General features: G+C 36.9%; 1 protein-coding gene across 1 annotated transcript in view; it reads left to right on the top strand.

The window, feature by feature from the left end:
• Positions 1-18,252, top strand: part of grin3a (glutamate receptor, ionotropic, N-methyl-D-aspartate 3A) — a 52,273-nt gene that overhangs the window by 31,461 nt on the left and 2,560 nt on the right. Inside the window, exons 6-9 of the mRNA XM_026174200.2 lie at positions 3,440-3,555; positions 4,285-4,436; positions 9,510-9,671; positions 9,935-10,005. Coding sequence (XP_026029985.2) covers positions 3,440-3,555; positions 4,285-4,436; positions 9,510-9,671; positions 9,935-10,005 — 501 coding nt within the window. The remainder of the gene's footprint in view (positions 1-3,439; positions 3,556-4,284; positions 4,437-9,509; positions 9,672-9,934; positions 10,006-18,252) is intronic.

Below are 18,252 nucleotides of genomic sequence, written 5' to 3'. Positions count from 1 at the left end.
CAGTATACAAATGTGCCGCAATGCAATCCTCTGCATTGGGATTTACTTCACTAGGGACTAAGCATTATGTATATACATATGCAAGACACTTGTGCACTAACAGACTGATAGTATATCTCTAATATATACTGCACTAATTGCACTAAAGTTTTTATAGAAGTGTAAGTATACTTGCTTTTCTTGGATTTTACTTTGGATCATATCTTTTGTCATATTTTGATAATTAATTCAATGTACTGCCTGTGGGGTGGAGGAATGTAGTCTTTTCAGCTTCAGTGTTTATTTGAGGGGTAATTAGAGTGAGGTCGGCTCTAGTGAGCAATGTTTTTTTTTCTTTTTTCCTTCCTAATAAGAACGGACCAACTTTCCAAAGTACACAGTGCTATGTAGAAATAATTTGTATCTTTTTTTCAATGCCAGACTGCTGTTTAGCAAAAAAAAAAAAATTATAGTTGTAATGTCCTCCCCCTCCAATGCCTTGCTAGTGTTGACAAACAGACTAAACTCCATGCTGACCACTTCGTAAGCAGTTTAATGCACTTTGACATAGTCAGGTCAGCCTGGTAAAGTTCAAACTAAGCATCAGAATGGGGAAGAAAGGTATCCTAAGTGACTTTGAATGTGGCAGGGTTGTTGTTGCCAGACGGGCTGGTATAAGTATTTCTGATTATCTTATGGAAGTTTCCCACAGAATCATCTCAGGGATGAACCCCCTAACGAAGAGAAAATATCCAGTGAAAATGCCATGCTGATGTCAGAGGAATATGACAAGACTATGACAAGACTGAGCAATAACTCAATTACCCACTTACTGCAATTATGGTATGCAGAAGAGCATGGAGGGAGCACTCCTGTCAGCTAAAAACAGGACACCGAGGCTTCAGTTCACTCAGACTCACCAAAATTGGATGATAGATGATTGGAAAAACATTGCCTGGTTCAAATGAGTTGCTATTTCTACTGCAACATCAGGTAGGGTCTGAATTTGCCATAAAGAATAGCATAGATCCACTCTGCCTTGTATCAGTGGTTGGGGCTGCTGGTATAATGTAATGGTTGTTTTTGGGGGTTTGTTTGTTTGTTTCTTTTTCTCTTGGCACACTTTGGGCAAAATAAAAAAACTCAGCCTAACTGAATATTGTGAGCTTGTTTGACCACATGCTCCTATCTTCTGATGGCTGCTTCCAGGAGAATCTCTAAGCAATGTTTCCAGCACCTTGTTGAATATATGCCATGAAAAATTAAGGCAATTTTAAAGGCAAAAGGGAGCCCAACCCAGTACTAGAGGTGTACCAAACAAAGAGCAAGCAGTACAGCTGAATATTGAGTGTATTTTCACAAGGAGGTAAACATTAACAATCAAAACCAGGTTTTAAGGGATCTTATAAGAACATGCTGACTGATGACGCTGACAGTGATCATGGGAATGGTAAATAAGAGTGTGCCACACAGGCTGTTGGGGCACACTCTTGTTTATCAAATGGATAATTAACAAAAAACAAGACAGATAAACAAAATGCTGCTGTATATGTAGCACACATTGTGAAATGCTTGAGAAAATACAGTAATTTAGATGACTACTTGGAGTTGTCATCCCTACACACTAGGCACCGATTACAGTAAGCACTGATTTTTATCAGGGCAATTCTTTTGTTTTGTTTTTTCAATAATGTTTCAACTTTAATGACCATGTCTCACCAGTGCTACTGAAACAAACTATCAACACCACTGACTGCAGCCTGTCTTCTTTATAATTAGAGCATTTGGAAAAAATTCACTGGCTGAAGCATTACAAGCCATCAGACAGCTGTCATGTACCATTACAGCTGGCCTATTAATGGATATATAGGGAATGCTACTCTAATACGACAGAGAAGACAATTTATTAGAGAGCAATTTCAACCTGCGAATGTACTTCATAATGCAAAGACTTATCCCTATAACCCCACAGTAATGGAAACTCTGGCTTTACATAAAAGTACACCACAGACATTTTGATGTCAGCAGTGGTGTTTTCCCTTCATGCAAATATGTGATTTATAGATGATGTAAAAAGGGATGCATCGTGATTTAATCATATTAGTTTGTTAGATGGCTGATGTCAAGATAGTGCTTTGACCATAAATGAGATGCTGTGGTAAAAGACCAAGGATGCCAGCTGCAGCATAATTCAGCCGGTAATAATGAACAGGCAGCTTGCAGGGAGAAGATAGTGCAAGATTTCAAACGCTGTCCTTGATAACAAGCAAAACACAGTATATCTTGAAAAAGTCTTTGTAGCGTTTGTATCCCGGTAGACTCTAGCTGTCAGTAAAGACATTTTAAAGTTGATTTGTAAAAGCCTCTCAGAGTGTTGTGACGTAATATCTCACCTCTATATAACAGACTTGTGAGGAATACAAATAAATTGGCAAAAATCTGTAGGCAGGCAGTAATTTTCCTGAAAGGTAGCCAATGAAAGGATTGGGGGGAAAGTAAAGGCAAGGCCAGCATCAGAATTATGAAGTTCAAACAAGGCAAAAATATTTGTTGAATCACTTACATTTCAGTCTCAGTGATAATTTCAGGGTGTGCTGCCATTTAAAAGGCTTTGTAAAACGCCCACAAGCTCAAAGAAAAACAGTTCATTCTTGCATGCTTTTATGCTTTATTCGCTGTTTTCGGTTTCATTTTCAGTTTGTATTGTGCATTAAGTAGCACCATGTCTGCAGTCAGTCTTCGTGCTTTACCGTTAATTAAACTTTGCATGTTTTGATTTCCAGAGAAGAAAAATGCAAACAGTTTTCATAGGGCCTATATATTCAGCTCTGCCCTACACATGAAGTTAGGTAGAGCATAAAAAAGGTTTGTAGGACCTGTTAAAACAGAATGACTGAAGGTGAAGTTCATTCTTTCTACTCACCCTGTGAAGTCAGAGAAGTGACACGAGGACAGACACAGGGAAAATAAGCCTGAGAGTCACAGACGAAGAGTGAGACAATGAGCTAAGGTTCATTTAAGCTACTGTCTCGTGAGGTGGTGAAGATTAATTTTTCATGTCAAATTCAGAAGGCGGCTTAAAATAGTGTAAAAGATTTGCTGTTGGTCTCCTGATATTGAGAGAATCACTCGATGAGTCTTGCAAATTATCCATCTATCACACTGCAAATGCCAGTTTGTTTACTTGATGTAGTATTACAAAGTTCAACTGCTTAAAAATGACCCACACAATATAAATTACATTTATTACAATTATATTTGAATTCTTATTATGTCTGCAAAATTATGCAGCACAATATATGCATAATCTCTTACTGTTTAGCTTGAGGAATGATGGCAAAATTTGAGTGAACACAAATGTTTGATTTCATCACTATGCTGTGCTGGAGGAGTGTTATGAATGTGCACAGGGTACTTTTTGCAGCTGCAGTGTACTTACAGTATGTTGTTTTGCTTACAGGGCTGACCCTCAGAAATTGGATGCATTCATCATGGACAAAGCACTGTTGGACTATGAGGTCTCCATAGATGCAGACTGTAAAACACTAACAGTAGGAAAACCTTTTGCAATTGAAGGTAATGTGCGAGCATATCAATTATGAACATTTTAGATGAAATCTATCACTACTCTGACATGTGAATAGCATCCACCAGCTCTGGTTTTAATCATCACCTGATTTTAAGAGGTCTTTCTGCGTCACTGCAGACTAACTGACCATGAGCAATTTTAGAACAAGCCTAAATTTAACAATATCAATCACTCAACGTTTACACAGTGGTTAATCTTTTGGCTTTCAAAAGCTTACACTCTCCAGTGTCTACTGTTAATCTGTGGTCCATTTAGAAAGCCTCTTCCTCCCGCTGTGAAAATGTTCCCGTGGCGGTTGCTTCCATTACAAGCCATCGTAGTCCCACATTCCAGCGGTGTTGTTAATTACTTAATGCACTCTTAAGCCTTCAAGATACAATACACATCAATCAGCACGCTTCCTACCAAGGAAAGGTACTTTTGCAATTGGCTGTTGCTGAATTTGTCACACTCTCCTGGCCTGCTAAGACGTTCAGAGATATAATTATATCATCAAGCTTTGCTTTGGAAAAATTATGACTTTTTAAAGTAAAAAAGCTAAATTATCCAGACCTCCAAGTGTATCAGCTCAGCAGCTTGTTTTTCCCATAGCGGTAGACCAGGGAAAGAATACAACAGCAGCATGAAGGTGACATGAAAAAAGGTGTTTTTGCCGTTATGACAGAAGAATAATCGCTAAAGAGTCTCTGTGTGTGTTTGTGTGTGTCCAATGGCAGGCTATGGCATTGGCCTCCCTCAGAACTCTCCACTCACTTCCAACATCTCGGAGCTTATTAGTCAGTACAAGTCAGATGGCTTCATGGACATGCTGCATGACAAATGGTACAAGGTCGTTCCCTGCGGGAAGCGCAGTTTCGCTGTGACTGAGGTAAGATTAAAGCGAGGCAGTGTAGGGAAAATAGAGCGTATTTATCATTTCATTATATCATAAATGATCATTTCTACAATTTCAAAATCAGAACAATATAATATAACGCATTTGTCTCATTTTTATGTCTTACTCAAATCTTACTCAAGTTTCTTTGCTCTCAAATATTTATGTGGAATCTTTATTTGAAAGCTCTGAAAAGTCTTATGTACCCCACACAGTGACTTACTCAGAAAAGTAATCTTTCATATTTTGTTCACTACACATAAAGTCTACTTCAATAATTATACTACAAGATGTCAATGCAAAGAGGCCATTTTCTCGAGTAACTCATAGTATGAGAAATATATGTTTTATTAGAAATGCAATACTAGTTATTTCTGGCCATATTTCTCCCCGACTGTGACTTCAAACACTATAAAAGAGGCTCCTATAGGTCAGTGCAGACTGCACACAGCATACTGCGCTTGATCCTTTTGTACTTTGTTCTTTTTATTTATTTTCTTAGCTGCTGTGTGGATGGCAACATAATGTCTGTCGATCACAAGGATGTCGCCTAAATAAGCACTCGTGATTTGTACCTTTGAATGACAGCGTCTACTAAATACTTAATCTTAAATGTAAATTGCCATTTCATGAGCTCAGAAGCAGGAGTTGTGGCAATGTGGCACGTTGCATTGCCACAGATTCAATGTCACCTAAGTGAATCATTTCCCGGTGTGTAGCAGTTAGACGTGTTATAGATGCTATCTAGAGCTGCAGACATTTAAATTGCTCCGGGTACAATTCATTTTGCACCATCATACCTCAGTCTGCCTAACGCTACGGAGGAGAAACCTGCTCAACTGATATTTAGCTTCATCTGGGTGTGTATTTCAATTTTTGTCTCACAGAAACCACAGTACGGTGATCATGTGCACACTTAGGGTTCTCATATTATTGGTAATGATTTTAAATATCAAGTATATATCATTAACTTAAAATGACCTAAACTGATTTCTAAACTTTGTTGTTCACTTGCATTCACAGCAGGGCCCTCATGTCATATAAGCAATATGAGTTACTGACAAGCTTGGCCCAGTTTTAGCCCTGCTCAGCACTTTTTTGTAGCAATTATTTATACCGATGAGTGACTACCACCAGCAGTAAGCCTAAGGATTCTGAAAAGATGAAAAATCTGATGGATTGGCTTCACTGAGGTACAGTAGCCAAGCTCTCTGGCATTTACCCAGCTCTCCGTCACCCCAAAGAATCTGATCCCATTTGAAGTAATAAAATCAATACCAATAAATTGCATATTATTCAATTACCTAACATTAGGAGGGCCAAACTTAGCATTACCGAGAAATAAATGGTGATAAAAGAAGTGAAGATGATAAAAGTGATGTGCTTTTTTATTGATTTTTTTCTGCTAATTTATGCAGTCAAATGGTGAAATATAACAGCACCATTAGAAATGATTGTTGTATATAGTGGTATGAGCCTAGAAGCATGTGTTACCAAAAACCTGTAGCATATAGTATGTGTTTTCATGTGCTGAGCCTTCTAATGAGCAGTGTTGGGAAGGTTACTTTTAAAATGTATTCCATTACAGATTACAGAATACATGCCCCAAAACGTATTTTGTAACGTATTCTGTTACGTTACTCAATGAGAGTAACGTATTCTGAATACTTTGGATTACTTAATATATTATCATGCTTTTTACAACTACATAAATGTACTATTGCTGTGTGAATTATTACTATTACTGAAGGTCCGCGACTCCGAACCGTAGTAAAGGGACCTCTGGCTAATACATCGGTTCCATTTTGGGCTCGTAGCCGAAAAATAGATTTACTTTGTTGTCTGGGTCAACTTTGCTTGCGAGAGACAGAGAGAGGCGTTGAAAGACTGCTCCAACGGAACTTATTGTTTTCGGAGGAAAACACGAACACGGTGTACAGTCGAGTCTTAATAGCTTACTTACAACTGGGCTCGTCAGGCTCTCTTCTTGGCTGCAGTGGTTATTATTATATTTACATGCTTCCAGCTCCCGTTTCTGCTCGATGACAACTCGTACCTTTCCACTCTCCTTTTTCTCCCTCCTCGCGCTCACAGACACATAACGGGTATGGCAGTCCATTCTCCCTGCAGCACGGACTACACTGCCCATGAGGCCACATCCTTTAGGGCTATGTCTCTAACACTCTGCCTATTAGCTTAGCACAACAACAACAACAAAAAGGCGCTCTCTCACCCAGGAAACACACAGTCGCAGAGAGAGAGCGTCACACTGTAACCACGGCAACCGTAACGCTGCCGCCTGGAACAACAGATCGTAGCTGTCAAACAAAACCCAAACAGTCCTGACCCGCCACAATATGAAACAGGAAAGTACCGCCATGTAATCCATTTATTTCAACAAAGTAACTGTATTCTAAATACCACCTTTTTAAACGGTAACTGTAACGGAATACAGTTACTCATATTTTGTATTTTAAATACGTAACAGCGGTACATGTATTCCGTTACTCCCCAACACTGCTAATGAGGAATGTTGGAGTGTGCTATTAGACACAGGCTCAAACGTGTTCTTTATTCACTGAAGCTGGAGTATTAGGCTACGTTCACACTGCAGGGAAAGCGCATCAAATCCGACTTTTATGACCCTTTGCGACCCATATCCGTTCATGGTATGTCAGTGTGAACAGCACAAATCCGATATTTTCAAATCTGATCTAGGTCACTTTCGTATGTGGTACTGAATCCGATTCATATCTGATGTTTTAGAAAGCGACTGCTGTTTGATGGTTATGTTGCATTAAATTCGTCTTTTACGTCACTGACACAAGACAGACACCAATTATCAGCGCTAGAGAAAACAAATGAGAAAGCATGGCGGCCATTGTTATAGCACGGGCTCTCTTAATTTCTCAGTGTCCTTCTCTCTCTAATTTATTTCTCAAAATTCTGTCGGTTACGACTGTGCAGGAATTGATAGACTGCTTCGACAACACCTACTAGCTCTGTAGCCGCCATTTTTGCTTCCGCAAACAGAAGGCGTTGTGTGTGACGTCTTCTTTTGCGCATGCGGGCCGCTTTGAGGGCCGTGAACCGTTCACACTAGAGAGCGTTTGCTGTCATATTTCCTTTGTAGTATGAACAACCAGACAAAAAAAATCGGATTTGATCACAAAATCGGAATTGAGCATTAAGACCTGCAGTGTGAACGTAGCCTTAGATCAGATTAACGTCACATATATACAGTGAGCTCATCTTGACTTTGAAGGATACCGCAGTTTTTCCCCTATCCCAATGGATTTCTATAGAGTTTAAAATGTATGCCAGCACAGCCAAAGGTTACTATTCTCTTTATTCAACAACTTCTCAGGAATCATTATCTTCCACCGTCCAAAATTTCATTACTGCTAGCGTGCCAAGTCACAAAAATGCATTGATAAATTTAATCCATCATGTATTCTTCACCAACATGACTTTATAATGTAATCACTGCAGCTGCCCCGGTATCAAAAAGCTATTGCACACTCAGCACTAAAAAGATTCTTATGAGAATATATGTGACTGCAGTAACTGCAACAAGTGGTCAGTTAAGCAAAGTGTTATATCACATTTGTAGATGGCTACATGTACAGACTCGCACAATAATATGGACACATTTAGAACAGAACGAGTGTAAATTAAGATGTGAAGGAGGCAATCACAATCTGATCGAAAGTGTGATATCCCAGAGGGATTCTCTTATATTTCAGAAGAATGAGAAAACTTGTTCCAAGAGATTTAAAATTAATTTCATGACGTGTTTGCCCTGAGTTTGTAAATGCAAGGTGGTCTTACTTCAGATTTCCAGTCCTCTGAAAAATTATTCTGTTTTTATTTAAATGAAACAAGCAATTTTTACCTGTGACTGACTTCGTAATGATATTTGGAGGCTATCGCCCTTAATTTTGCCCTCAGTTTCTTTTTATGAGCAAAATAAGCTAATAATCCATATGAATCACATGTAAGCAATACATTTAATATATTATTTATTGCATTATGTGTCTCAAATAATTAGACAATGAGAATTTCAAGATATAAGTATGAAGCTTAAAGTCATTTACTGTCATATGAATAAGAGGACTCTATGCAAAATCTAAGTACACCCTAAATTACAGATTCAGTTACTTATAAAACCATCTTTAGCAGGAATAACTTAAAGTACTTGTTTTCTATATGACTTTGTAATGCCCTCACACTGTTGTGTGACTTATACAGGGTCATTGCAACACCTTGATTCTTTCTGTTGTCAATGTTCTATGCTTCATTGTACTGAGATCATTGCCCTGTTGCATGGCCGAAGTGAAGCTTCAGCAGTTCATCAGATTGCCTAGCATTTGGCTCTAGAATAGTTTGGTGCCGGGGTCCTGTGGCTGCAAAACCAACCACCAACCACCAAATCATCATCACTAAAGTGTTGTGCTTGACAGAGGTGTTTGTGCCGATACGATTTGTTTGTTTTTTGCCAAACATCTTTGTTTTGGTCTCATCTGTTCAAAGGACATTGATCCAGACGTCTTGTGGTTTCTTCAGATTCAGTTTTGCAAACATAAACAGTGCTACCATGTTCTTTTTAGAGAGAAGAGGCTTGCAACACTTCCAAACACACACTTGTTCATTTTTTTTTTAAATCATACTGTCATGAACTTTAATATTTAATGTGCTAACTGGAGGCTGTAACATTTGAGGTATTGCTCCTGGGTTTTTTGCAGTTTCTCTGAGCTTGCAAGGTCTGACCTCTGGGTAATTCTGCTGGGGCATCCACTCATGGGAAGATTGTGTCATTGTGTTAACAAACAACTGAATGCTCCAGACCAGTAAATTGCCAAAGCCTTTACTTTTATAGTCCGTTGCATAGCATCCTGCGAAAACAATCTGTTTCACTTGACTGTTCATGGATTGTTTTTAAACATCTGCTTCTCCATATGCATATCTGTATACACACTCCCTGTATAACCTCCTTTATCCTTCCCACCTTTTCACTTTCTCAAGCTTCTCTATCATATACTGATTGTCTCATTTCTTTCTCTCCAGACGCTGCAGATGGGTATAAAGCATTTTTCTGGTCTGTTTGTGATGTTGTGTGTGGGCGTGGCTTTATCTTTGCTGACCACCATAGCGGAACACATTGTGTACAAGCTGGTGATCCCAAGGGTCAAGGAGCCACGCTTCAAATACTGGCTACACACAAGCCAGGTACGGACCAGACTCACACTCAAACACACATGTGGTGACCGTGACTGTGGTCACACTATAATTTAAAAATAGTTTGTGCAAGCAATTATGAAAAATAAGATTTATAAAATGAATGGTTTTTATCTACAGTTTCTGGTTTTGCAAATTTTGTGCATTTGTTTTTTGTTCTTGCTTTGTTGTTGCTGCTTATGGTAAAGTCTTTCAGACACTTAAAAATCAGACACATCATTTACAGTAAGCACATGTTGTTGCTTGTTTTCCAGAGATTACACCGGGCCCTCAACTCAGTCTTCACAGATGACAAACTACCGACTATTACAAAGCCTGAAAAGGGGTACTGTTATTGTCTTTAAAGTGTGGGCATTGTATTATTTCAGTTTGGTCTTTCATCATCTATACTTGATGAAACATCCATCCCTAAGTGACTGATCTGAATCTGATCTGAGCACATATGTGTTGTAATTATTTATGAATTGTTTGGAACATTTGTTTGTTATCTTCATCGGTACATTACAAAAATTCAGTACATATGGTGCAACAGATCCATTTTAAACACTTTATACCATTTTTTGTTGTTTTTGCTGTTTTTCGCAGGTGTGATGTAAGAATTGTTTATTAAATGCTGCTTATTTTCCCATCACTTTGGATTTTTAAACACAATAACATAGTTACATATTACAAACGAAGATGAAAAATGCTCCTAAATGTGATGCATGCTTAAATACACCACATTGACTGAGACTAAAAATGCAAACAAGGTGTTCCTGTAAGAAGCCAATATTTGAAAGTTAAATGGTGCATTGGCCAAATTATAAGCTGAACAGTAAGTGACATCAATTAATATCCAAATGGAAGTTAAGGGACCCATTTTTAATCAAAAACTAAATAGAAAGGTCAATCTGTTGGAAGCCAATTATCAGTGAGGGAAATTGAGAAAATAATCCACGCTGACGTCACGTGGTATTGTTGAAAACAGTGGGTGAGAAAGGGAGAATCAGTAAATCATGAAAGCGTCTTTATGTAGGCACTTTCAGTGTCCTTTGCATGGGGACATTTAATTGCACATATTAATACATATTAGTTGCATACACTTTGATACTGTGTGCCATAGCGTAGCCCTGCCCTTTTCACATTTAGCCATCAAGCATCTAATCATACCACCACCCTTTGTCTTGATTTGGATTTACTTGGTCTCCCCTTAGAAGCAAAATAAAGTTCCATTTTATAGTATAGTTCATTCACATCTACCACTCACTCCATACTGAGAGCACACTCAGGTGGAGCACTTAAAGTAAGGATTAAATACACTTAATAATTATGGAGCCGAGGCCATGTGAGGGATGCCTGTGGTAATGAGGATGGATTGCCTACTCTTGCATAATTATACTCATTCAATCAAGTTATTCTGCATGCTGTCTAAGAGTCAGAAATTATTACCGTCTCATTGTCAGTGCTCTGCCGAAAAACTTGTGTGTCAAAAGTGTCTTTTGTGCAATCAGAGCACTGAAATCAGATCTTCCCGTGCAGGATTTTATACTCTAGACAGTTTCAGTTAGAATTAAACTGTGCGAAACGATACCAAAATGCATCATTATCAGTCCTAGTCTGTACTGTATGGTACTGAAAATCGCTATACAGGATGACCAAATGGAACACATGGATGGAAATTAAATTGGAAATCACTACTACTTAGGATGAAGCTATAGAACATTTCATTTCCTAAGTGTGTTAACTGGGATGTAGGAAAACCCAAAGACAGCAGAGAACACTGTCTGTGTGAGATAATTAGCAGCAGTGTCTGTAATACCGTGAAATATTCTCGGATGGCCAGTTAAGATTGCATGCTTTGGTATCAAGCACAGTGTTAAGGTCATGAAGCTCTGGCAATGACTGACAGCCAGGCTAAAATAGGATTATCTGTCGCTCTGAATACACCAATGATATCAGTTACAATTCAGCTACAATACTCTGTTTCAGTAGTGGAGAATTGTTCCGTCTCTTTAATACCTAATACTAAAATTACGTAAATTAGTTGGGGGTTTTTTTAATAAATAGTAAACTTATTTAACATTGTATTTCATATCATTTTATTTACAGTTTTCTTTTTTTGTGGCCTTCCATTTAATATGCATTATTTTATTTTATTTTGTTTTTATCTGAGTAGGGTTTTCATTTTCTAATCCCACTGTCTCATTTAGGAAAATTTAAAATGTAGATATGATTCATGCCATGACATGTGCTTAGATGGAATTTGTGGCATGTTTTTAAAAACCTGCTGACACAGGTCAAAATAAGAGACAAAAAAACTGTAAGCTAGTTTTAAAGTAATTTACTTGAGACTGGTGTTCTACGCTGTAGTCCAATGCAGCGATTCTATATTTTGCTTAATAAAAGACACCCTCTGACCTCAGCATAGCAAGCTGCGTGTGTCTTGTTTTGACTGTTGATAGAAACATCTGTACTGATATACGGGCTAGGAAAATAAAAGTTACTGGTGAATAAAATGCAATTTAAAAAAAATCTTTTTAGCTTCGAGAACTGCTGCAGATAAGCGGAAGTAAGATGAGAAAACTTCACTGATTGACATGAGATAGAAAAATAACTGCAAGTACTGGAAGTTGTGATTTTCAATACTATCGGATGCTGTTTTGGTGTGTCCAAGTTTTGTTTTGGCCTCTCATATAAAGAATATAATTCAAATCGAGGGCATCTTTAGTTCAGGCTGGAAACAAAATCAAGCTAATAGTTCAGTCATATGCATTTGGCAAATCTCTTGCAGGGCGTGCTGTTTAGGTAATTTTAACTTCACACTTCAAGCTGCTTTGCAACCAAACTCTACCCCAGCTTCTTTTTTATGTAATGTGTCACTTAATGTCAGTTATCATTAATCATTCTTTGAATCTTTCTGCTTTTGGCTTTTCATATATGTTGGAAGGGTTGTGAGAATTTCACTGGAGGAGGACCAAAAATCTAACCTTTTAATCCAACCAGTGGTAATACACAGAAAGACAGCATTGAAGCACAAGTAATGCAGACATGGGGCAGGCAAAATGCAAAAACATGACAAAATATCATACAAGAGGAAACCAGAGACTAAAAACGTGGGCCGAAACAAATAAAAACACCAGGAACTCCAGAAAAAAAGGTACAGGAAAAAAATCACTAGAAAACTGGACTAGTAGTAACAAGACAATGTGGGAGAACAAATGGGTGTATATATACTGGGGTGAGTGATTAAGTAATTGGACACAGAAGAGTAATTGGTAGTTTGGGAATGGATGTAGAAAGCAACGCCGGTCAGATTAATCAGGTCATAGATTATAATTATCAAGGATGGAAAACTACTAAAGGGAGGAAGTAAAACTGATTAGAATACACAACGACTAATGATTACAAAATATAACAGGAAATGACTTGAACCGGAACATAACACTCCAAAACCAAAGGTGTGCAACTTTCCCAAACTTAAATAACTACACATGGAAACAACAGTCTTTCTATACATACATCTTGATTTTAAAGCATAGATCCAGTACATTATTATAGTGGAAAGTTGTCTCAGGCTGGAGAAAATGAATAAAAATGTGTGCTATGTGAAGAACACGTTCGAATGTTGCAGAAAAATAATGATTCGAATTTTGACATGACTTCAGTGTGAGTTGCACACATTATGTTGCACATTTTTCTTTCTGACCTTGATAAGCATTATATTTTGTGGGTCACTGCATGGTGGTAATTTCTACAAGGGCAAAAAAAGTAAAGTCTGTGTTCATATATTTTCCATTGAAATGGTGTGAACACTGTTTCAATCATTGTACCAATTCATAAAAGATGAAGGGGCTGCTCTCAGAGTTAACACCCTGAATACCAAATCAAGGAAAATTGCTTAGATGGATGGATAAACAATGAAGGAATCCAGCTTTTTAGTTAATGCGAAAGGAGGAAATGCTGTAGAATACTAATGAAAAAGAATCATCTTTATTTATCTCACACTTTTCAGAGCAGTGGAAGTGCTTTAAAACAAACAATAAATAATCAATAATATAAGCAGAAAAGAAGGATCATATATGTCAGTTAACATTAAAGTATACAAGTCTATAAACTGACTCCTTTTATTTCACCTTTGGCTTAAAAGCCTTAATTTTCCACAAATGCTTTAGTGCTGACAGTGCAAAGACCTCATACCTCTATTTCTTTCAATCTAAATGTTCTCAAACACACCGGGGACCTACCTGTGAATATCTCACTTCGTTCAGAACTTACATACTGGTCATATTTCCTGCCTTCACAGTATTCTCCAGTTCCATTTTGATCTGGCCCAGAATTCCTTCATAATAAGTGTTTAAACCGAAAATGGAAATATATATCAATTGATATGCATACATACATCTATTTTCACGTAACATAATTTCCTGTTTTACCAAAAGATAAAAAGATAACAGTTGTGACGATTCAAATATATTTTATCTACTTTTTATGGGGTTTATCATATAACCATGTTAAACACTGTGCTTAATGCTATAATATTTTTAAAAAAGCTAATTTTAAATATTAAATCAACAATAATATAACGTTAATGCATTAGTCAATGTCAGAATATGCAGCATAATTTTCATTGTTTTTAAGGTGTTCTTTTTTGAGCAGTGTACACAAATTTTTAACATCTGTAAAACAGTATGAAAAATTAAAATATTAAATTTTTTGTGTATTTTGGGTCACTTTGGAAAAAGACTGGTTTAAAGGATGAAATTTGTTTTATTTTTTACTTATTTCAAACATTAAAATTAGTCAAATTTGACCTGTATAGAATGTAATAGTTATAGAATAGTTGAAGAACTTCCTACTGGTTACATTTGTAAATGCTGAAACTTCCATGATTATCTCAGGACTTCAAAATGTTCCATCTTTTACTGCAGACACAAGTGCAGGTGTCCTCCTGTCAAAAAGATGCACACATGAATTTAATAAAATTAAAAACAACTCTTTTCATGTTGTGTGTCAGCTTTAGTCTCTTTTGATGTCTGGAGTATCAGATTAAATTCTCCTTGTTACTTTTTTTATCGCCAAGTGAAAATTCCTTTGATTCAAAGCGCTCGTCTGTTAGGCTTTACTTTGTATGATGAGAGTATCTCATCTTCACTGCTTTAATAAAATCATGTTAGTTTTTTTTTTCAGCTTGCAGAGGTGGTCCAGTAGATTTTAAAAAGTTTCTTTTTGGAAAGGAAAAGAAAAGAAATGTTGTTCTTTTGTTAGACTTCAAGTTCAATAAGGCCTACAGCAAACATTGGAGTTGAGAGGGAATATGTTTTATTGGTCCCTAATATACTTTAAAGTTGTATTTTCATCTTCAGTAATAAAGAGCAGACAGTTAAGGCAATCTGAGGTATTTTTATTATGGACTACAGTTTGTATACACAAAATATGTTTTCTTAACTTGACTTTTTGTATTTTGAATCATAAATATAATTTTGTTAAATGCATATTTTACAAAAATTGTGTGCTTCTTTAAATTGTAACACTGAATATTTCCCTTGGCTTTTAATTCTCTAACTTAACCAAACAGCTCATAATCTTTAATAAATCAATAGTAGACAATGAAGAAATAAATGAAGCTTATTATATATTAACTGAACTAAACAATGGAATAATAGCTAAATTTACAAAATCAGTTTAAATGATAAGGGCAACCTCAGCCTCTAGCAAACATTTCCATGGTTGGTGAAGCATAAAAGCAAGGACACAGTGGTATTTTCTCCAGTGATAACAGAACACTCATCTTCTCAACTTCTCATTTATGTAGTGTAAATGCCTTTATTTCTATCTTCTTCCTATTAAGTTCTTGCTGTGTTTTTTTACATGCTTTTTTAATCTTTTTCAACATGGGTTTATTTTCATAGTACAATCAAAGAAACTGACATATCACCAAGGTGAACTACAGTTACATGTTCTTTAGAGGTTGTGTAGCTTTGAAGTGCTAGTCAAACCTCTTTGAATTGTGAATTAATATTTTCTTATTTGTTATCCTTCTACGTTGCTTGTTACGTGATATTAAATGATTTTTAAAAGGCAAGAGGAATGATGTACATTGGACAATGATTAAGGATCATAGTGCTACTAAGAATGGAGGACAGCAAAAGGGGGGAGGGAGGAAAGAAGAGGATTTGTAAGGTAATACATGTTAAAAGTGCAAATGAACATGAAATCCGTGGTGTTGTGTCAAAGTAATGTCTCTCTGGACCTTCAGTCCACATTACTGCTGCTAGTGCTTGTTAGCGCAAAGATCACAGTGGACCTGGGGTTGGATAGGAAAGGTTTTGGGGATCAGGGCTGGTGGCAGAGGAAATTAATTGGACATGAATTTGACTTCTATATTGAGCTCTGGCAATGTCTTCTTTTTTTGTGTTCAGTACCTACATGTGGCGATAGCCTATTCATTAAAAAAACTTGTGCATAAGACTGGATCCAAGCATCTGCCAAATATTATTTGGTGAGTTGCTGCTATTCCTGTGGTTTTTCAAACTTGAACACCAGGTTCAAAGTTCTGACAAAACTGAATTGGCAATATAACCATTCAGCCAGTCCGATAATGAGATGTACTTTAAGAAATTCCAAAAACAATCAATCAATCAGCCTCTTACTTACTTGTTTTTTTAATCTTATTGTACTGTCATACTGACATTAAGATGTACATGAACATGAACATTTGAAGGTATGACTTGGGGTGAATTTGCTGTCGCGCCCATCCTGGGAAGACTGTGGCAACACGCCTGAATGCTCCACTGAACCAAACTAGTGGTGGTCACACTTGCTATTGGTCAGATAATCAAGTGCATTTGATCTGCAGCATCTGGCTGCTAGTTAGTCAAGGTGTCTTTATATGCTGGCAAGGCCTTAAGCCAAGCTAATATCCACCCACAGCTTTTCTTTAAAAAAATTGTTTTGTTTTGTTTCATTTTACCAAGAAATGTACACGGGCTTAACAGGATAGATATACCGGCATTTCCTTAGGGAGGCAAAAAGCAATTAAATGAGGAGGGTTTGGTCCTCATTACCTGGAATGACCTGAAATACTACAGAATCACTTTAAAAATCTATCATCTTTTAGTCCTACCTAGACTACTGTATCTGTTTATGTCTCTACCTATCAAAATCCCCAAATCTCAGTTCCATGACTGAGACAAACAAATATCTTGATTTATTTGGAGCGGGCGGAAAACCTAGAATTAAATATAGCACATTATTAATTCATAAAGATAAAGGCGGCTTCTCCCTCCCAAGTCTCCGAGATTACTACCTTGCTGCTCAACTCAAAATAGTTATACAATGGTGTGATGATACTTGTGGGGCCCGATGGAAAGACATTGAGAATATCTGTGGGGTCATTTCAATACAAGCCCTGATAGGAGATCAGAAACGGGCAACAGCTTGTAAGAAAAAACTGAACCCCTTGGCATCTTTTACATTGCTTATCTGGTTTGTGTGGGGAAACTGTTGCAAACCATACCCACATATCCTGGTCTTGTCGAAAACTTTCTAAATTTTGGGAAGATGTTATATCAAAGATAGAACAGACTATAGGCTTTAAATCAAAACAACGGCCCTTCATAACATTTTATTTAGGAGACTTACCCGAAGAATTAACAAGCAATAACAAATATCTCCTGAAGATTCTTACTGCTAGGCAAGGCAAGGCAAGGCAAGTTTATTTGTATAGCACAATTCAACAACAAGGTGATTCAAAGTGCTTTACAGAGACATTAGAAACAAAAACAAAAAAAAGGATGATTTAAAATTGATTAAAACAAGCAAACAAACAAACTAATTAACAAACAAACAAAACAGTATATAAAATCAAAACAGATAGAATCAGAACAGTAGATAAAATCAGTAGTTAAATGTAAGTTTTGAAATTTAAGCTTAAAAGTGTGGATTTGGTGCTTTATTCAAATGCAGCTACTGCTGCAGCGAAAAAAGCAATTACTCGTAAGTGGCTCTGTACTGACCCCCCTGTTCTGGACGACTGGTTGAGCGTTGTGGAGGAGATTCATAAAATGGAAAAACTCACCTTTTTGTTAAGGTTGCAAGATAATATTTATACCACAACATGGGACAAGTGGTTGAAATCTATCTGAAATTAGAATGGGATTTATTTATTTTTAATTCCTGTTTGTGCCTACTCACATCTATATAAACTTCTGTATGCCTCGCCGAGGCTGCTCTTACATCTGTAGATGTGTTGTCAATTCATGAATATAAAGTCATGTTCTCACTGCCAGAATTGCTTTGTAGGGAAAAAAAACTGTGTTTTTCAGTCGACTGCTTGTTTTGTTACTGTTGTTTTTGTTTGTTTGTTGTGTTCCTTTTCTGTTGTAAAAAATATGTAAAACCTTTATTAAAAATTAAGTAATAAAAAAAACTATTATCTTTTATGCACCGAATGAGAAGATTTTGTCTGCCTGCTAGAAAAAACATCAGTATATTACCATACTCACACTCTTGAGGATCCTTGAGCAAGATACTAACTGCAAATTGCTCTCCAATGCATTCAGAGGAACGATGTGTTTGAATGCTAGATAAAAAG

This window comes from Astatotilapia calliptera, chromosome 7, assembly GCF_964374335.1.
Source record: "Astatotilapia calliptera chromosome 7, fAstCal68.1, whole genome shotgun sequence".
Classification (NCBI taxonomy): Eukaryota; Metazoa; Chordata; class Actinopteri; order Cichliformes; family Cichlidae; genus Astatotilapia; species Astatotilapia calliptera.
The sequence above is the reverse complement of the archived record's forward strand: the minus strand, read 5'-3'. Positions and strand labels throughout refer to the sequence as shown.